The 19,764-nt window shown below is 34.0% G+C and overlaps 2 protein-coding genes across 2 annotated transcripts; both read left to right on the plus strand.

Moving 5' to 3' along the window:
* Positions 1-11,213: 11,213 nt before the first annotated feature.
* On the plus strand, positions 11,214-13,999 carry LOC129949230 (uncharacterized protein K02A2.6-like). Its single transcript, XM_056060555.1, has 2 exons — positions 11,214-13,280; positions 13,439-13,999. Exons 1-2 carry the CDS (start codon positions 11,214-11,216, stop codon positions 13,997-13,999), a joined length of 2,628 nt encoding a protein of 875 aa, XP_055916530.1.
* A 162-nt stretch (positions 14,000-14,161) lies between these two features.
* LOC129949231 (uncharacterized protein K02A2.6-like) lies at positions 14,162-15,274 on the plus strand. The gene has a single exon (XM_056060556.1). It carries the CDS (start codon positions 14,162-14,164, stop codon positions 15,272-15,274), a length of 1,113 nt encoding a protein of 370 aa, XP_055916531.1.
* The last annotated feature ends 4,490 nt before the right edge of the window (positions 15,275-19,764 follow it).

The following is a 19,764-nucleotide window of genomic DNA, read 5'->3' on the forward strand; positions in this document are numbered from 1 at the left end:
CAAAGCTGAAGCGTGTTTGTGATTCAGCCATAAGTGGTACTGTCTGTGATTTCTCGTGTTTTATTAATATGGAAACTTTCATCCTTTTTTAATTCGAGAAATTCGAGATTATTAAAGCTTTAAACTTGACGAACATTCAAAGAAAACGAGTTGCTTACCTAATAGCTTCAAAAACACAGTTACACTTAGACAAATACTGGGATATTCAAAATGAAATCCCTTTTTGGAAAACCCTAAATAGGAGATTTAAATGATTACTTGTTTTATTTATATTTTCCTTATTCTTTAATTAAATTCTTAAACATCGAAAATGTTATCAAAATAAAACCAAAATAATACCTTTACTGCGGAAGGAAAATAAAAATAAAATCACTTAAATTAAAATAATCACAAGTCATTTAGCCGTTGGTTTTTTTGTTTTCTTTTGTCTTAGCTTTTTCGCCAAACAATCTCATAGGCAGCTTCCATTTCCATTTTGTATTTCATTTTTAAAAATCTTCTCATCTTCTTGTTTAACTTAACATTATAACCTTCTGTAAAAGAAAAGCAAAACAAAAAATAAAGTTTACACCGCTATCAATAAAAAAAATAAGAATAAGAATGAGAAGAAATCCTTTTCCCTTTTTCAATTTAGCATTTTTTAGGGGCTCAGCCCGAATTTCAAATTTTACGTGCGTAAAATACAACAAAGTTTTATTCTCATCCCTCGGAATTCCTTCTCCTACCTACTTTAATCCCTTTCCTGTTTCTCAAAGGAGAGTTTTTTTTAACCAAAAAGTAACAAAATTTGAAGATGTAATGACACGCGATGGTGTCACCATAAAGTGTCTTTCCAATTCGTGCGGAAGACGTTTTTCCGTGTCATTAATGCGTTAAGGAGCTCTTTTAGCTATACTACTGAGATGTTGGTGGAGTCGTCTTCGTCACTCGGTGGTGATGGCTGATGGGAGGGAAAAATGTTGATCAAATCAAATACAATTATGTAAGTACATAAATATACATAAATTTATATTGTATACATAGGTAGGGATATATACCTAAGTACACTGCAGATAAAAATAATTAAACATTAAACATTACTCGCACCGTTTGTGCGTTGTCGTCGTCATCTTCTTCGAAGTCATCGTAGTCAAAGCTCCTTCAAACGTTAAGAGGATATTTGATTTTTGTTGTTGCTTTCTTTTTGTCGATAAAATTTGGGTTTCCTTTTAATTACCGAAAGATGAGACGAATTTATTAAGTATTTTTTTATGCTTAAATAATGGCCAGTAAAATTATAACTTAAAATTACATAAATTTTCCAGCTAAAAGAGGTTCGTTTTGTGTTGATTTTTGGTATGATAAATTTGCGGCTCATTTTGGCTTAGCCAAATGTTGTAGGCAATCAAAGAAAATATAACGAATGTAAATTTTTACGAAAGTGGGTAATTGTGTTTATGTAACTTTTGAAATTTTGTCATAAGAACAGAAATGCTGATTATTATTATAGTCTGAGAAATAATGGAACAATTTAAAGTTTTTTTTTTTATCAAACTCAACTAAGTAGGTTCATTTATTCCAACCGAGTGGGACTGCTAACTTCAACTAAGTTACTTAACTTAACCAAATAGGTTCACTAATCAACCACGCAGGTGAATTATTTAAAATTGTGTTGAAAGATTCAATTGCACTGTAAAAAATGAAAAAAAATTTGTTGTAAGTTTTTAAAAGTATCAAGCCAAATATCTTGGGCTGATATTAGACAAAAAATTAAATTGGAAGCCTAGTATTCAGGAAATAGTTAAGAAAGCTTAAGTAGTCCTCTTCACTTCCAAGAAAGCCATAGGATTGAAAATGGGGTTTTCAATCTCGCATAACCTATTGGCTATACACATCGGTCCTCCGACCAATACTTTTGTACGGTTATATACCAAAGTACATAGACTAAACTATTCCAAAATTACAATTTAGAAGAAACTCCAGGCATCTATTCCATCCAGAGATAAATGGGAGGACAAAAACTCCTGGATGACAAAAGCATTCATTTTTCCACAGATGGATCCAAGACAAATGAGGGAGTTGGTAGTGGTGTGTACTTAGAAAAGCTTAATCTAAGTACTACTAATCATCGTAGTGTCTTCCAAGCGGAAATTTTAGCGATCAAAGAGGTCCTCTCCTGGCTAAGAGAAAAGGTCATATCAACTTCTGATATCCGCATCTTCTCTGACAGTCAGGCTGCTATTAAATCTCTTGACCGTGTCTCAACCAAATCTCAAACGGCCCTGGATTGTCAATCGTCTCTTATGAAGATGGCACAGCAATTTAACATTCACCACTATAGAGCCGATGCACTCGCTAAAAATGGAACCGCCATACCTATTTCGCTTGAAAGGGAGAAGATAGGTATACAGTTACCTGCATGTAAACTTCTACTAAAAGTAGCAGCTCTTACAATAGCAAACTCTAGGTGGCACAATTTACCAACGTGCCCAGCCACAAAATTCATATGGCTTTCACTGGACCTAAAGCACTCTAAAGACTTGTTTTCTTAAACCAGACTTCTTATTAGCTCCCTAATAGGTGTCTTTACGAGACACTGTCTTATGGGCAGACACGCAAAACCACTTGGTGTTGCTTCAAATGACTTCTGCAGGACCTGTACGGATGGGGAAGAAGAGGAAACAATCTCTTAACTTCTCTGCTGTTGCCTGCTCTTTCACTAAGACTCAGACTTCATCTGGGAGACTCCCTTTTTGATAATGCCAGCGAAATAGCTAATAAAGATATCAAATATCTTCTTCCCTTTATAAAGCGCTAAAAAATGGTTCGACTAGTAAGAAGTAATTCTATAGATTCATGTGGTGTCACAATGGGCCTTTTCTTTTGGCCTAAGTGTGTGGGTTCTGTATCCGCAGCCACTTTAACCTAACCTACAGCTGTTAAGCCGTCAGACAAAGCAAATTTTCAACAAATTTGAACTAGAGCTTCTATTTGGAGTCACATTACGTAACATTACGTTATTTCTTTACGATTGTCAAATAAAACGTGAGGTCGAAGCTTCATTGGCTGCGTTCAATCGCAGACAGATAGGGTATCCGGATACCTTTTTGTTAGTATTTTACGTGTAAAACAACAGCTGATCAAAAACAGCTAAAATATCATAAAAATAATCCAAAGGTATCCAAGAATTTCTGGGGTATATAGTTATCTGGCAGAACAGCTGATTCAACACATGGTCGAATTTCAAGAAACTTGAAAATTAATTTCAGCTTTTTGGGTTTGTTGGTAAACAAAAAGATACAAAATATAAGTTGAAGTTGTATTTGAGGATGCTCTGTACATAAAAGACGATAAAGAAGCTATTTGACGACGAATCAGTTGAATTATCCATTAAATGTTTTATCTTAGAACAATTTTGACTTCAAAGTTTAAATGTTTCTCTGCCTTTTGTGAACAGCTGAAAGTTGTTTTTATTTTTTGACAGCTACCTCAATACAGCTATCCAATTCGTTCAACAAGGTATCTAAAAATCCACCTATCCAAGATACCCTATCCAACACAAGATTGAACTCGTAAACGTTAGGTGAAGCAGAAACTGAAGCGCGTTTGTGTTTCAGCTATTAAATACAATTGGCACTGCATAGAAGAACAAGCTCTGTGAGAAGAATAGAAAGGAGGAAAACCGACTTCTCAGAAGATAATAAAAAGAGAGAGAGCAAGAGAAGCGTGCGGTCGAAAATTTTGAGAGGTTCAAAAGCATTAATGAAGTTAGAAAGTTGTATGAGCAGGTGAAAAAAAAATCACAAATACATGAACCCCGAACCGAAGGCTGCAAAGACGAAAGTGAAAACATAACATAGGAACCGCAGTCAATGTTGAGGATTTAGAAAGACCAATTTCGCAGGTTGTATTCCAGTGTGAGGCATTATGATCCATTCAACATAGACGACGAAAGCCAACAATCCTGTCTTCCCGACCTGAAGTCTAACAAAGCCGCTGGAGCAGATTTCTTGAATACCAAGCTCTTCAAATCAACTGGAGATAATTTGGTTAGGAGCATACAATAACTTATCTGTGAGATATATTCGGAAGAAAGCATGCCTGATGAATGGAACCTCAGTATTGTTTGTTCGATTATAAAAATCAGTCCAAATTCGATCAAATCGACAGATCCTGGAATCAAATCGACACCCACCATCTTTTAATCGATTTCAAGGCCACATATGACTGCATAAAGATGAACTGTATAGAAACAAGTCTAGTTTTGGAATCCCTGCCAAAATATTCCGATTGTGCATTACGACCATGCAGAATTTGATCTGTTCCATAAAGATTGGAAGCAAAAAAAAGGCTTTAGAGAAGGTGATGCGCTGCCATGCTATTTTTTTAACATCGTCCTTGAAAAAATACTGTTGAGCTTTCACGTCACGACTAGAGGCACTATCTTTTATAAGTCTGTCTTATTACTGGCCTATGCTGATGACATTGATGAAATCGAAAGAACGAGGTAGAGGTGGGAAAAATGGGGACTATCGACAGACGACGGTACGTTGAAGTAGTTAAGGTCTTTGTCTACCTAGGCTCTGCTTATAACACCATTGCTGAGATCAAACAAAGAAAAACTTTTGCCCACCACTGTTTCTTTGGGCTAAGAAAGCAACCAAATTGTCTCTATATAAGTCCCTTATTGTATACGGTGAAGAAGCATGGACTGTGACATTAGCGGATAAAATCACTTTAGGTCGTTTCGTTAAATAAGTGTTCCGGATTCCGGTTCTGTATGCTAAGAAGGTGAGTGGAGGAGAAGATGAAACGACGAGCTATACGGGCTGTACAGCGACGTAAATTTACCCAGAAGGATAAACTCCAACGACTGAGATGGTTGGGTAACGTAAGTCAATGGAACATGGAAGCCAATGCTCCGGCCCGGATTCCACACCCGCACGTGGCACACACAGGTGGAAAGTGACCTTTTCCAACCTGGAGTGCGAAACTGGAGACATCTAGCTATGGACCGAGTTAAATAACAGGACTATTGCGTCACCTTTAGTAAGTTGTTCCATGACAAATTCGCAAATGTGCAGCTATATTTTCTCGACAGCTTCAAGAATTCTTCTTCCTTATTTATCTTTCAAGTTACCTCAAAGAAATAAATCCATCCGCCACATAGCCACCTTCCATTTCCCTTGAGTTTAATTATCAAATCTTTTCATGCTCCTGTTTAGCTTAACATTTTAACCCTCTGTAAAAGCAATGTAAATCACAATGTACACCGCCATCAATACAAATTTTGTAATTTTTTAGGGGCTCAACCCGAATGTTGCAAATTACAACATTCCGGTGGCCAATTGTGATCACCTCTTCAAGAAATAACTGGATCAGGAAACTTTTCTTGCAAAATTACTTTTAGCTAACTATGATTACAAAGTTGTCACATTTCCTAAAACAATTTTACCCCGTTGCTGAAGCCTTCAATTTTTAGTAATGTTGGACTTTTACAAGTATTTATCAACTGTCAAAATATGATAGCTTCAAGAGCTGCCCAAATAGTAAAACCTCTTTTCACATATTGTTTGTTACCTCTCAAAATAACTCGAAGTTTTAAGATTCGGAATGCGTTCTATTTCACACACTCCTAAAACCTGAACGTTCTATGAGTTTTATGATAAAATGCACAAGTAATTACCTATTTTTTTATTTTAATAGTGAGAGATAAATGACTTTAATCTTCCTAATAGACAGAGAACCCAGATATACTATATTGCAAAAAAGATTAGATTAAAAAAAATAAAAAAGAAGAGATACAAATATTAAAATTTTGAATTTTCAACTAAGGTAAAATTATTATTATTATTCTTCATCGCCAAAGGTTATAAATGTGCTCAAGATGAATTTTGAGATGCACAAAAGAGGACGATAATAAGATTCAACTAAGTACATAACAAATGTATGTCCTATCTACTTCCTAACCCCGTATAATTTTCCATCCCCATCGTCATCGCCATCAGGAAGCAAATGGAAGTATAGTATAGGAGTACATTTAGCAAACCTTACCTTCCCTTACCTTAAAGCTGATCAAGAAAAAGAAAAACACAAAAGTGGAAAATTAAAATTATGAGAAAAATTATTTCCAAGAATTTTCAACCCTAATGCTTTCTAAATTCGATTATAACATTTTCCATATTTTTTTTATTTTATTTTATTTTCATTTCGATTTAATTTTTGAATATGGAAACTTGGTCTATGATGGCAGTCTATAGATTGTACATACTTTGGTAGATGCGGAGATGAAAAGAAAACTTTTTAGAAGGCACATTCAAACTTACATATTTTAGGATATTTTTTTTATATATATTTATCATTTTGTGAATAAAATATTTTGCAGGTATATAAATAGAACTTTTATACCTTTAAAAAAAACAAGAATTTTAAAGTTTCTGAAGGGAAGTATTCTTGGAATTTCTTACCCTGATTTTTAACTCCGATCAATACTTTTTGTATAGATTTATATGAATAGAACTTATTTACAAACTAAATTTATGAAAATGAAGACTTAAAAGCAAACATAAAGCATTTTTGTGTGGCAGTATTTTGAATACTCTCAAGACTTAAAGAAAGGAGGAAACATTAAAGTACATTTAAGATGTTGCTTTTAAATCATCCATTATTCAGTACTCTGATGGTTTTGAAATTGATTTTAGTTTTTGTTAATTAGTAAAGTTTGTTTAAAGTGTGAATTTGTAAGTGGAGTACTCAAGAGAATTCCCGTAAAAAATAATGTGGTATAAGTTTTGGAGTGGAAGGAAATATTCAATTTTCGCATGAATCATTAGACTCAGGATGATAATAAGTTGCCTTTATAGAGCTATTCAGTGGATTGAAATTGATAGAGCTGACATTTGATATACCTGTCAAACGCAACTGTCATTTAAAGTGTCATAAAATAATTTGGATGTTTGCAATTCATGACAATGGATTGCTTAACAATCAAACAACGCGTTTAAATTGTTGGGCTTGTTGCGTGAGAAGGTTCTTGGTCACGTCTAATTACACGTTCTGGCATCTTTTCTTAGTGGAAATAAATCAGTACCACATAATCCGCTTAGATTAGCGGTATAGAATTGTTTAAAACAAAACTAAAATAATAAATAAACAGCAACGGACCAAGGTGACTCCCTTGTGGTACACCAGAATTGACTTTAAATTGAAGGGTTACTCCTGAACACACCGCCATAATATCTTTCTTTATGATATGACGAAATCCACATAACAAAACGGTTTTTAACTTGAGCGTGTTTTTTGAATACATCCAAATGAAAAGTACAGAAAAGAAATTATGTCACAGACAAGGAATCCAATCAATTTAGAAACAGCACACAGTTTCGCTATAGGACGATAGTTCGTAAAAGGTTCCACCATAGGACGATAATTCATAACAACATTTTTGAGTCCTTTTTAATGGACTGGGGTTAAGTATGAATAATTCCAAAGTTCTGGAAACTAAAAACATTTTTAAGTCTCGTGGCAAAGAAGAAAAAAATGGACAGGAAATATAAGACTCCCTTTTTTCAACATAAAGGATGGTATTCCATCAGGACCAAAACTGACAAATTCATGCAGCTTTAAAATTATGTCTTCCAAAAAGACATAAGCAATGGCCCCTGTGAAATTAATCAGTTCGGATCATGGGTAACACTGTCTGCACTTGGATTTTTTTGAATCACAGCTTTTGTAATACGTTTTTATAATTTAAATGCATTTAACAATTGAAAAAACAAAACCTGTGTTTTTTGGTATTCTAAAAATATGTAGTATAGCCGACAATTCCCAAGAAATCGCATCGGCAGTAGGCAGATTTTTGTATTTAAAAATTGGTACAACTGAAATCAGATCTGTCAGAATAATAATAAAAACACACACAAATAGAAGAAAGTTTTGTGAAAATAAAAAGTTAATATTAACTAAAAAAAACTAACTAAAACTAATAAAATGGACAATTTATTTGGAAATTGGATTTTATAAAAAAAGTTGATTTAACAATTTCAGCTTTTGCGTGAATTAATCGAATCCAGTGCCAGCGGGTATGAGTTCGTCCCAGGAATGTTTTTCAAGATCATACTAGTCTCAAAGACTCAATAGAAAATAATTCACATGGCACTGTAGTAGAATATTTGGCGCTCGATTTCAAAGTTTTAACCAAACAATTTGATATAAAATAAAAACTTTAAGAAGGGGGTTTGTTCGTAGACTACTACATTAACATGTGGTGTTGAAGCGAGCTTAAAGCTTGCCTCAATTCTTTATATACCTGAATCGAGTTGAGATTTATTTATTCTAAACTGAGATAAACCTTTGGTGGAAACATAGCAAAACATAAATATCTTATCTACTGTTTTGCTTTGCAAAATAAGTCCAGTTAGTGCATTTTCATTAATAATAATATAATAATATATAATAAATAATATCAACAGAAACAGATTGATTTTTTTTTCCACAATGGAAAACATATGATTACAAATGCACAACTACTCAACGAACACAGCCATCGAGATACAAATGCAATAATAATCGTACCAACATTTGAGAACGAAATCACATAAGATCCATTCGAGACTCGTATAAATGTCAAAAACCCATCTGTAGTAAGATTCTTTTTTATTGTTTTTGTTATTCGTGTAAAATCCTACTATACTATTGATAGATCTTCCAACAAAACACGGGTATTCATTACTAACAATGGCAAACGTTGAATTGATATTCTGACACTTAAAATTACGGCTAAATTTGACCGGTGTCAAGTACTAGAGTTACCTACATGAAAGCTTATATCATTAACAATTCAATTCCGCTTGATTTTCTAATCAAAACATTCTTAAGAGCCTACATTTTTTCCATTTATTAACTATCAATTGATATTTGACAATCACAATAGGAGTCAGAATTTTTCCCCAATCTCTAGCATTTCTGAATCACTTTTACAAAAGACAAAACGTTTTTAATAAAAATAAAACAATCAAAAATGTATAAGGCCTATAAAACCTGACAAATCTTCAATCTACATAATAATTAAGCCTGTCAAAGTTAACCTTCATAAATTGCTCTTAATAAAATATTTAATATTTAAAGGTTAAACCTTCAACCAACATTAAGATTTCTCTCATAAACAAGAATTTAACGACCCAAATAAACATTTCCCCATTAAAGTTAAATAATTTTTACCTCTTTTGTCAATCAAATCCTAAAAAAGTTAAATATCCTCATCAGAACTATTAATCTTAATAATTCAAGATATAAAAACCACCTTAACCTTTTTATATCTATTTTGTGAGGGTGCAAATCAACTGGAAGAAAAGTATGCAATTTTACTTTACTTCCCAAAAGATATCGAGGAAGACCTTAATTTCTTATCATTAAAATATAAATTTACCTTTTTCATTTCACCCCGAATCTCTACAACCCCACCATCAAACGACTTATAACTATGAGAAGAAAAGTCGTATAAAAATATAACATTTTGACTTCTTGACATAGTTTTTCTTAATCTTGTATTTTTATACGAGTTTACTAAATGAGAACTTCATTATATTATCGCATCCCTCAAAGGCAATCCTTTCGCATTTTAATCCGATTTAATTTTTGCAATTTCTTAAACCCTTTAGTTAGTTAGGCATTAGGCTTTAGCTATATAACAAAACGTTTTCTTAACCTAAATATAAACCATCATACTTAAAAGCTCTGAACTCCCTAAAGGGTTTATGTCATCTCCGCATCTAAACAAAGAAAAATCTAATTTGTTCCTTTTCCTTTTATAAGTTGTCGTTTTTTCTTTTATTTTATTTTTCTTTTTCGTATTTAATTTTATTTTTATTTTAGTAAAGTATTTATTTTATAGGAGGTACGAGTACATTATGGTGTTGCATGGGAATGAAAAAATCCATTAATCCTTGATCTTTCTTTTTTCGTTTTCTTTGGATTAAAGGAAATTGAAGGGATAACATCTTGAAGGAAAGCAAGAAAAAAACGAACTAACAGTCGGAGAGTAATTAGTTAGGTTAACTTCTTGAGAGTTAATTTTAATTTAATGTTTAGGGTACTTTACCATGACTTTGTGCATTTATATGTTTGTTGTATAAAAATATCTACTTTTAGATGGCAACAAACTAGTTGTATGAAAAAAGTTAGAAAAGGAATGCACAATCAGAGCTCGAGGCTAGAGATGAAATTTTCATTTGTCCTAATTGTTAAGTTAAGTGACTGACAGTGATAAGACATTAGAAGCAAACAAAAGGAAGTTAATTATCTTCTAAGGGTTTTTATTTTATTATTTTTGTTTTTGTATGACTGAGTTTTGAAAGACGATACGAGTATTGTGTGTTAAGATGATGATGGATCGGAAATGTCAGGCAAGGACATAAGTCGGAATCGGAATAAATTCAATAAGTAGTTTGTTTTTGGACTGGAACAAGTTGACTCTTTGATTTATTAACTTGGGGGGCCTCTGATGGAGCCAGTAAGAGTTTGAAAGACTTTAAAGAGGCTTAAACAAATTACTTGTAATTTAATAAATTCATCCATTTTTTGAATACTTGCTTGTTTGTTTAAATCTCTTTATTTTTCTTGCAGTAATATAACAGACTTTTAATTTAGTTTTATATTTGGTATCACTGGCAGTGTCAAGGAAGCACATTGATATATTCTGGCAACTCTGTTGTTGCTGTCAAACGATGAGAACTACAGTGCAGCTGTCAAATAAATATAATTCCATTTCTTGCGGTCGATTTTCACTTCTGTTCCGCCTTCAGCCTTGATCACATCCAACTGTTCAAAGGTTACTGTTATATCGTGTCAATTATGATTCTCTTTCTCCAAACTCTCAATTGTCAAATACCTAAGTTACTTTATGTATTCAGTCTATTAATAACCTTTGAGCAATCAACACTTAAATAATATAATATGAAATATTGAATAAATAACTAAAGTCCAAGGATTACTGTATATTATTTGAGTAACGATACAATAAGTGGCGACGAGGATAGAGCGGATTCACAAATTAAAGAAAATCAATGAGAAAAGCTTAAAAAAAAAGAAGCACGCGGTCTTACAATACAAACAAAAAAAAAGAAATAAAACAAACTGCATGAATAGATTTTTTTTAATTGATATTAAATAAATACATACACGAGTTAACATTATATACAGATAAAAAAAAATTCGATATTCAGTGAAATTAAAATATGACACAACCCGTAGTTGTTCAGTCACTCCAAACTCCATTTTCTATCGAACCATATGACAAAAATATCAAATGGAGCCGTTGGGTTGATAGATTTGAGACTGCGATTGCCCTTTTTGACCACCCTATTGAAAAAAAGGTCAAATTGCTCCTCCACTACATGGGAAGTGAAGCATACAACGTTCTTTGCGATAAAGTGTCACCAGACAAACCATCAACCAAATCCTATGACGACATCATTAAAACTTTATCCGAGTTCTTCGACCCAACTCCAAATGAAATATTGGAAAACTATCGCTTCCATTTGCGAAAACAGCAGGACGAAGAAACCTGTGAAGAATTTCTGAATGCACTTAGGCGTTTATCAATTGGGTGTAAGTTTGGTTCATACTTACAAACCGCTTTACGAAACCAATTTGTATTTTGTCTAAAAAATCAACGCATTCAAAATCGGCTTCTAGAAAAAGAACAACTTACTCTATCGTCAGCACTAGACACCGCCAAGGCCATAGAGGTATCAGAAAAAGGTGGTGCGGAGTTACACAAAGAGAAAGAATTGACATCTGATGTGAATTTCGTAAAAGAAAATAACAAAAAGAAAAAAAACACTTGGGAAAATAAATCAAGTAAAAATCCAATAAGAACATCGTCATCGACGAATTTTGTTTGTTATCGGTGTAACAGCACGGAGCATTTAGCAACCAAATGCAAGTATAAAAACTCAATGTGCTCATACTGCAATACAAAGGGGCATCTACAGCGAGCTTGTTTTAAGATGAGACGAAATGGAAGAGGAGCTACAAATCAATTAGAAGAAGAGACCGGTGCCGAGAACATTTGTGTTGATGAAATCTGCCACATATCAGATGAGCTTTTGCAAATCGACGACCCAAGCCAGGTAACACTTCGTTTCAAAATGTGTTGCGAACTTATTGTTAATGACATTCCTTTTATTTTTCAAATAGATACTGGGTCACCTGTAACTGTTGTCGGTCTATCAGATGCAAAGAAACAATTTGGCAAACTTCATTTACAAGAAAACGATACGGAGCTGGTTAGTTTTTGCGGAAAGAAGCTGGAATGCTTTGGTTATGTTAACGTCAAGGTTAAAACAAAGCAAAACGTGGTTAACCTCAAAATGTACATCGTTCGATCGCAACGAAACCCTTTGCTGGGTCGTGAATGGCTTCGACAGATCAAATTAGATTGGGGTCAACTTTTCGAAAAACAATTAGATACAGTAATGCAAATACAACAAGACAAAGCTAAATTCTCAGTAATTGACGAACTAGTTAATAAGTACCCTAAGGTATTTTCCAAAACAGCAGGAAAAATCACAGGAATACAGGCACGGTTACATATGAAAGAAAATGCCTCCCCGATTTTCATCAAAGCGCGTCGCGTGGCATTTCCATTAATAAAAGCGGTTGAAGATGAACTGGAGAAGTTAGTGGCAAGCGATATTTTGGAACCAGTGGATACGTGTGAGTGGGCTACACCGATAGTTGCTGTTCGCAAGCGAAATAACCAAGTTCGAATCTGTGGCGATTATAAAGCCACAGTCAACAAATTTTTAAATATCGATGAATATCCGTTGCCATCAATTGATGAACTATTCACCTCAATGGCTGGGGGAAAAAAATTTACAAAAATCGACCTGTCCAAAGCCTACTTGCAGTTAGAAATACACCCAGATGATCGTGATTATCTAACGTTGAGCACCCATAAAGGGTTATATCGGCCTAAAAGAATGATGTTTGGGATAGCGTGTGCACCAGCAAAATGGCAACGGCATATGGAGCAAATTTTGAGTGATATCCCAGGTGTAAAAGTGTTTTTAGATGACATAAAAATCACAGCGGAAAATGATTCGGTTCACTTACAGCGTTTGGAAGAAGTACTTCGAAGATTAAATCATTACAATATGCGAGTGAATTTGGATAAGTCTGAATTTATGGTAGATCGTATAGAATATTGTGGGTATATATTAGACTGCAATGGAATTCATAAAATGAGAAGCAAAATTGACGCGATACAAAACATGAAACAGCCAAGCAATAAAGACGAAGTAAGAGCTTTCGTGGGTCTCATAAATTACTATGGAAGATTTTTAAAAGGGTTGAGTACGATTTATATCCTATAAATAACCTTTTAAAGGACAAGGTATTTTTTTATTGGGATGAGGATTGTGAAAAATCATTTCAATCAGTAAAAAAACAAATGCAGTCAGATGTGATATTAGCCCATTACGATCCAAAATTGCCATTAATACTGGCAACAGATGCTAGTCCATACGGAGTGGGTGCAGTTCTCAGCCATGTCTACCCAGATAAGAGCGAAAGGCCTATTCAATACGCATCACAAACACTATCAAAAGTTCAACAAAAATACAGTCAAGTGGATAGGGAAGCATACGCGATCATCTTTGGTATTAAAAAATTCTACCAGTACGTGTATGCTAGGCGATTTACTTTAGTCACTGACAACAAGCCAATATCCCAGATTTTTTCACCACATAGAGGACTACCAACACTTTCAGCTACACGTATGCAACATTATGCAATTTTTCTTGAATCATTTGACTATGACATTCGGTATAGAAAATCAAAAGAAAATGCAAATGCCGATGCAATGTCACGTTTACCTGTAGCAGAAAAGTACAATGCCATTGAGGAAATCGATTTACTTGAAGTTGACGCCATCACGAAATTGCCTGTTACAGTGGATCAATTAAGCAAAGCAACTGAAAGAGATGAGCAAGTTAAAACTTTAATAAAGGCATTGTAGTTCGGGAGGGAATGTGATTCCAAGGACAGATTTGGAATTAATCAAACCGAATTTGCGATGCAGCAGGGGTGTTTAATGAGAAACATACGAGTATATGTACCGAAGGAGTTAAGAGCACGAGTCTTAGCCGAATTACACTCTTCTCATTTTGGAATGACCAAAATGAAAACACTGGCCAGAGGATATTGCTGGTGGCAAAATATGGATCGTGATATCGAGCAAATGGTGATGAACTGCACAGACTGTCAACTTACACGACCAGAAGCAAACAAAATTCAACCCACACATTTCTGGGAAATGCCGGGAAAGCCGTTTGAGCGGGTACATGCAGATTTCGCTGGTCCATTTAGAGGTAATTACTTTTTTATTCTAGTTGATGCCTTCACTAAGTGGCCAGAGGTGCACGTAATCCCAAATTTGACTACAGAAATAACGATACAAAAATGTCGAGAAATTTTCAGTACATTTGGCTTACCGAAAATATTTGTTAGCGATTGGGGATCACAGTTCATGGCGGATAGTTTTCAGAGATTTTTGAAAAACAATGGCATTCAGCACAAGCAAGGTGCTCAATACCACCCATCGACAAATGGTCTTGCCGAACGTTATGTGCAAACCTTTAAAAACAAACTTAAAGCAATTAATTGTAACAAAAAGTTAATAAGTCAAGAATTATCAAACATTTTATTCGATTACAGACGTGCTATACATCCAGCTACTGGGAAATCTCCATCAATGCTCATGTTTGGACATCAAATAAGATCGCGCCTGGACTTAATGCTACCAGTTGAAAACAAAATACATCGAAATAATTTCAATGAGAACATCAAACCCAAATTTGTATTAAATGAAAGGGTTGCAGTGCGAGATTATTTATCAGCAGTTAAATGGAAATTCGGTAAAGTGATTGAAATAGTCGGACAATTACATTTCATGGTGAAGTTAGATGATGGGCGAATCTGGAAAAGGCATACCGATCAAATGCGCAAGGTTGGTGAAGAGGTGAGATCTAGAGAACTATTTATATGCAACAAAGAAAATGATATCATTGAGGAGGAGAACGAAGGTCCAAGTACATCAATGGAATTACCAATTAAACCACAAAGAACCACTAGTATAGCAACAGAGACAACGGAGGTGCCAATAGTTTCTGAGGCAGGCGATGAACCGGCAGCGGATGCAGGAGGTTCAGGTAAGGAAAATAATCAGGAAGTGTTAAGACAATCAGAGAGACAAAGAAGGAAACCGGATAAATGGGGTTACGAGAAGATGTAACTGTAATAGAATTACAGCCTTCATTCATCCACTCATTAGTATAAAACAATATTACTTTAAGGAAATTGTATTAAAGTATTTTAAATTTGTTTTGGATTTTATATTTTATATCTAATATTGAATTTGTTTGTAAACTTAAAACAAAACATAAAATCTCCTTGAGGGGAAGAGCTGTTATATCGTGTCAATTATGATTCTCTTTCTCCAAACTCTCAATTGTCAAATACCTAAGTTACTTTATGTATTCAGTCTGTTAATAACCTTTGAGCAATCAACACTTAAATAATTTAATATGAAATATTAAATAAATAACTAAAGTCCAAGGATTACTGTATATTATTTGAGTAACGATACAATAGTTACATTTTGCTGTCTTTTTGAAATATTCATGGAAAAGCTGGTCGCATAACTTTAAGTGCTTTGCTAAGTTTTTAGTTTGAACGATAGCTGCACTTGAACCTTAACAAAAATTTGTTCAATAATACGAATGTTTGTAAAAAAAGAATTGTACAAATTTGATACATATTAACTGGAGAAAATCAAACTACTTTTGATGTTGCTTTATCATTGATGACTCGAATGTGTGAAAGTTTGTTAGAGAAACTTTTGATATTTATTAATAAATTCTTAAAGGTTTGAAACACTTCTGGCCGTAAACCCCGTGTTTTGTTGGAAAATCTATAAAAAGTATAGCACGATTTTACACGAATAACAAAACATATCCATAGTATGAATACTACCGATAAAAGTTAAAGAAAAATCTTACTACGGATGGATTTTTGACATTTATAAGAGTCTCGAATGGATCTTATGTGATTTCGTGCTCAAGTGTTGGTACGATTGATATTGCATTTGTATCTCGATGGCCTTGTTCGTTGAGTAGTTGTGCATTTGGAATCATGTGTTTTTCATCAGGGAAAAAAATCAATCTTTTACTGTTGATATTCTTTATTTTGCAAGAAAAAACAATAGAAAAAATAATTAAGTTTTGCTATGTTTCCACCAAAAGTTTTTCAACTCGATTCAGTTAAATAAATAATTGAGACGAGCTTTAATCTCGATTCAATACCACATGTTAATGTTGTGGTCTACGAACAAACCCCTTTCTTGAAGTTTTTATTTTATGTCAAAGCTGCAATTGTTAAATTAACTATTTTTATAGAATCTAAATTTCCAGATGGTTTCTTACCATTTCTTCTTGAAAATTGTCCATTTCATTACTTTTTTTTATTGAAGTTAATTTCAACTTTCGATTTTCACAAAACTTTCTTCTATTTGTGTGTTTTTTTGTATTATTATTCTGACGGATCTTCCTACAGTTGTACCAATTTTCAAATACAAAAATCTGGCTACTTCCGATGCGTTTTCTTGGTAATTTTCTACTTCACTATTGATAGAATTCCAAAAATACTGATATTTTTGAATATCCTAAAAACTAGTCATAAAGGTAACAGGTTATCTTATTGGCGGTTCCAAAAGTTGAAAAGTTTTGAGTTGAAAGTCTGACATTTACGAAAACGGATCGCTTGAATATCGCATCACGTAATTTCTCGTCGTGGCGATATCAACTGGCCACCAAGATCATTCGATTTGACAGTGCAGTACTTATTTTTGTGAGGCAACGTGAAGGATCGTCTTTATGCCTATAAACCTTTAGCTCTTGTGCACCAACACTCGTCAAGTTATAGCTGAGATACCGCCCAATATGTGTCAAAAAGTCGTCGAAAATTACTTCAAAAGAATAGATGCTTGCAATAATTCGCGTGGTGGTCATTTAAATGATGTAGTATTTTACTCATAATGAAAACGTTCATTCTTTACAACAAAAAAAAGTATCATGAACAAAACATATTTAATTTGTATTTATTTACGTTTACTTTTAATACCGCAAAATGGATAACCCTGCATAAAAGATTTTGAAGTTTTGGGTTTATCACAAATTTGCTTCAGATGCCAATATTAATAATATGATTTGAAAATAATGATGGTTCACTGGTTCTTTGAATTGAAGAGTAAAATTTGAACATTTGCTTAAAAGTATTTGTTATGAACAAATAAAAAATTAGAAAAGAGTCTTCGGGTAAACATGATATATTGAATCTAGTGCAAACAAAGCACAAAATATAATCAAACACAACCTTAATATTTATTTCTTTTGGCACTGCTTAATGGCTTAATCACAAACACTCTTCAGCTTCGGCTTCACCTGACGTTTACGAGTTTAGCCATAGAAATTCAATGCATGCTATTACAATGGAGCTTCGGCCTCAAGTTTTGTTTGACAATCTTAAGGAAAAGAACGTAATGTGACTCCAAACGGAAGCTCTAGTTCAATTATTTAAACATTGGCTTTGTCTGACAGCTCAACAGCTGTAAAGAAATGTCAACAAACAAAATATTTGCTCTTTGGAGGGATGAAATAATATAAATGTCATTCAAAGCAACCTCAAAGCAGGCCCACCGTAATCAGACGAAGCCGAAGCTGAAGCGTGTTTGTGATTCAGCCATAACTGCCTTCAATTTTTCAAAATCGGAAGCTCTATCTTCATTTGTGCACTAATCAGTTGTTGTTAACTGTTGTCAGTCTAAGTTTTTGTGATGTAGAGTATTCATTTACCATAAACACGTCTTATATAGTATTAAAGGCTGTTTGAATAACTGTCATTTTTGAAGCTGTCACATTTGTTTACCATTTGACAGGTGCTATTGCTGAAAATGGAACAATCCACGCTTTAACAACGCATTGAACTTTTCAAAATTCACTACAAAAATGGTAACTTTTTTGCAGTCAAACTAGGAGTTCACAGTTTAGGTATCAAGAAAATGTCTCCGTTTGAACATATAGCAAACCAAAACAATTCTCTCCACACTATATATAAAATATAGAAGTCCCTATTTTATTTTAGAAACAAACAGAACTCTTAACGGTGCATAAGAATCAAAAGAAAATGAAGTTTTAGTAAGTATCTACTTAATTAAATTTATGGATAACCTAAAGATATTTTATTTCCCATATACACATACGTCACAATATAACACTTGATTCTGACATTTATCCAACTGCTAAACCTCAGGTGACATTTCGAATTGAAATTCACCCCAATTCTCCACACACATTCGGATTTATACGAGTTTACGTTCATACGTACAAGAAAACTCCACCTACATGTATCTTAAGAATTCACTAAGTAGTGCCGCAAATCGCTCACAGCTCTCCGCTTACCGCTCACTGCGAAAACGAATGCGGCAGCCATGTTTATGCCCTACGTAAACACATTTTCACCATGCCTTCACCCTCAGTATAAAACTGCGTATATCTCCTCTCTCTGGTAGGTTTGTATAGCTGCGAGCAGATTGCGGTTAGATTGTTTGGAAATAATAATGTGTCGTTTGTTGAATATTAAAAAAATTGCTTCGATGGACAGGAAAAAGAAAAAAAAAATATAACAAAAAATAAAGAAAAGAAATAAAAATCTAACTCAGACGACGAGACAAGAATCCCCAATGGCACGTAATTCAGCACGAACGCTCATAAATTTACTCTGGAATGGCATTATACTGATGGGACGGGGGAGGGGCGATTCTCATTCTATATAACTGAGCCGAACTGACGATGGAAAGGTAAATGCCCAACAACCCCGCATTATGGCTTGCCTAAAACACTTTTGTCTTTTTTGGGGGGGCTCTGATGGAGTTGGAGTGTGACATCACTCATCACCTTTGCCATTGCCATCATCATGATGATGGTTCTGGTTGAGAGAGATCTAGAGAATTTCCAATATACTCGTAGGTAACTACTTCGAATACGTCAGTCAGTTGAGTCGACTGGTTGTCATTTTGTTGATGTAACGGAACTCTTGGAACTCTTTGACATTTGGATATAAATTCCATTTTGTACAGAGTGCGATGCGAGACAAACGTCAACCATAAGAACGAAGACAAGTTAAAGTCCATATAGGCATGGCATGCGTTAACTAATTCATTTGTTTGTTGATGATTGTTAGGGTTTTTAAGTTCAAATGCGTATAAGGGGGTCTAATGGACTTTGTGAATTCGAATTCCATGTATACATAACATGTTTGTCCTTAAAGAGATGACAGATTTAAGGAAACAGCTTTAAAAAATAAAGAATATTGTAGGTATACTTTGAAGAAAATGCTTTTACGATTTTGGAAACCAAGAAAATCAATTTTTTGACAGTTCAGACTTCAGAGAGTTTTTATTTAGTTATATCAATAATTAGGATTGAAACAGGTTTGACAGCTAGAATTTTCTAATGTAGCAGTTTTTCTACTTTGATGATTTAAAAGCAAATTATTGCCGGAACGGCTTTTCTTTCCTATTCAATATTGGTAGAAACTAATCTTATACCGTTAAAAACCGTTGTTAGAAGATTTTGAGTGTATTATGGGATCAATTTTTCATCAACGAAAAAGTCACATGATACCAGTTTCGACATAAGAACCAACAACTTCGGTTTATTGAAGCAT

Source organism: Eupeodes corollae, chromosome 3, assembly GCF_945859685.1.
Source record: "Eupeodes corollae chromosome 3, idEupCoro1.1, whole genome shotgun sequence".
In the NCBI taxonomy this organism is placed as follows: domain Eukaryota; kingdom Metazoa; phylum Arthropoda; class Insecta; order Diptera; family Syrphidae; genus Eupeodes; species Eupeodes corollae.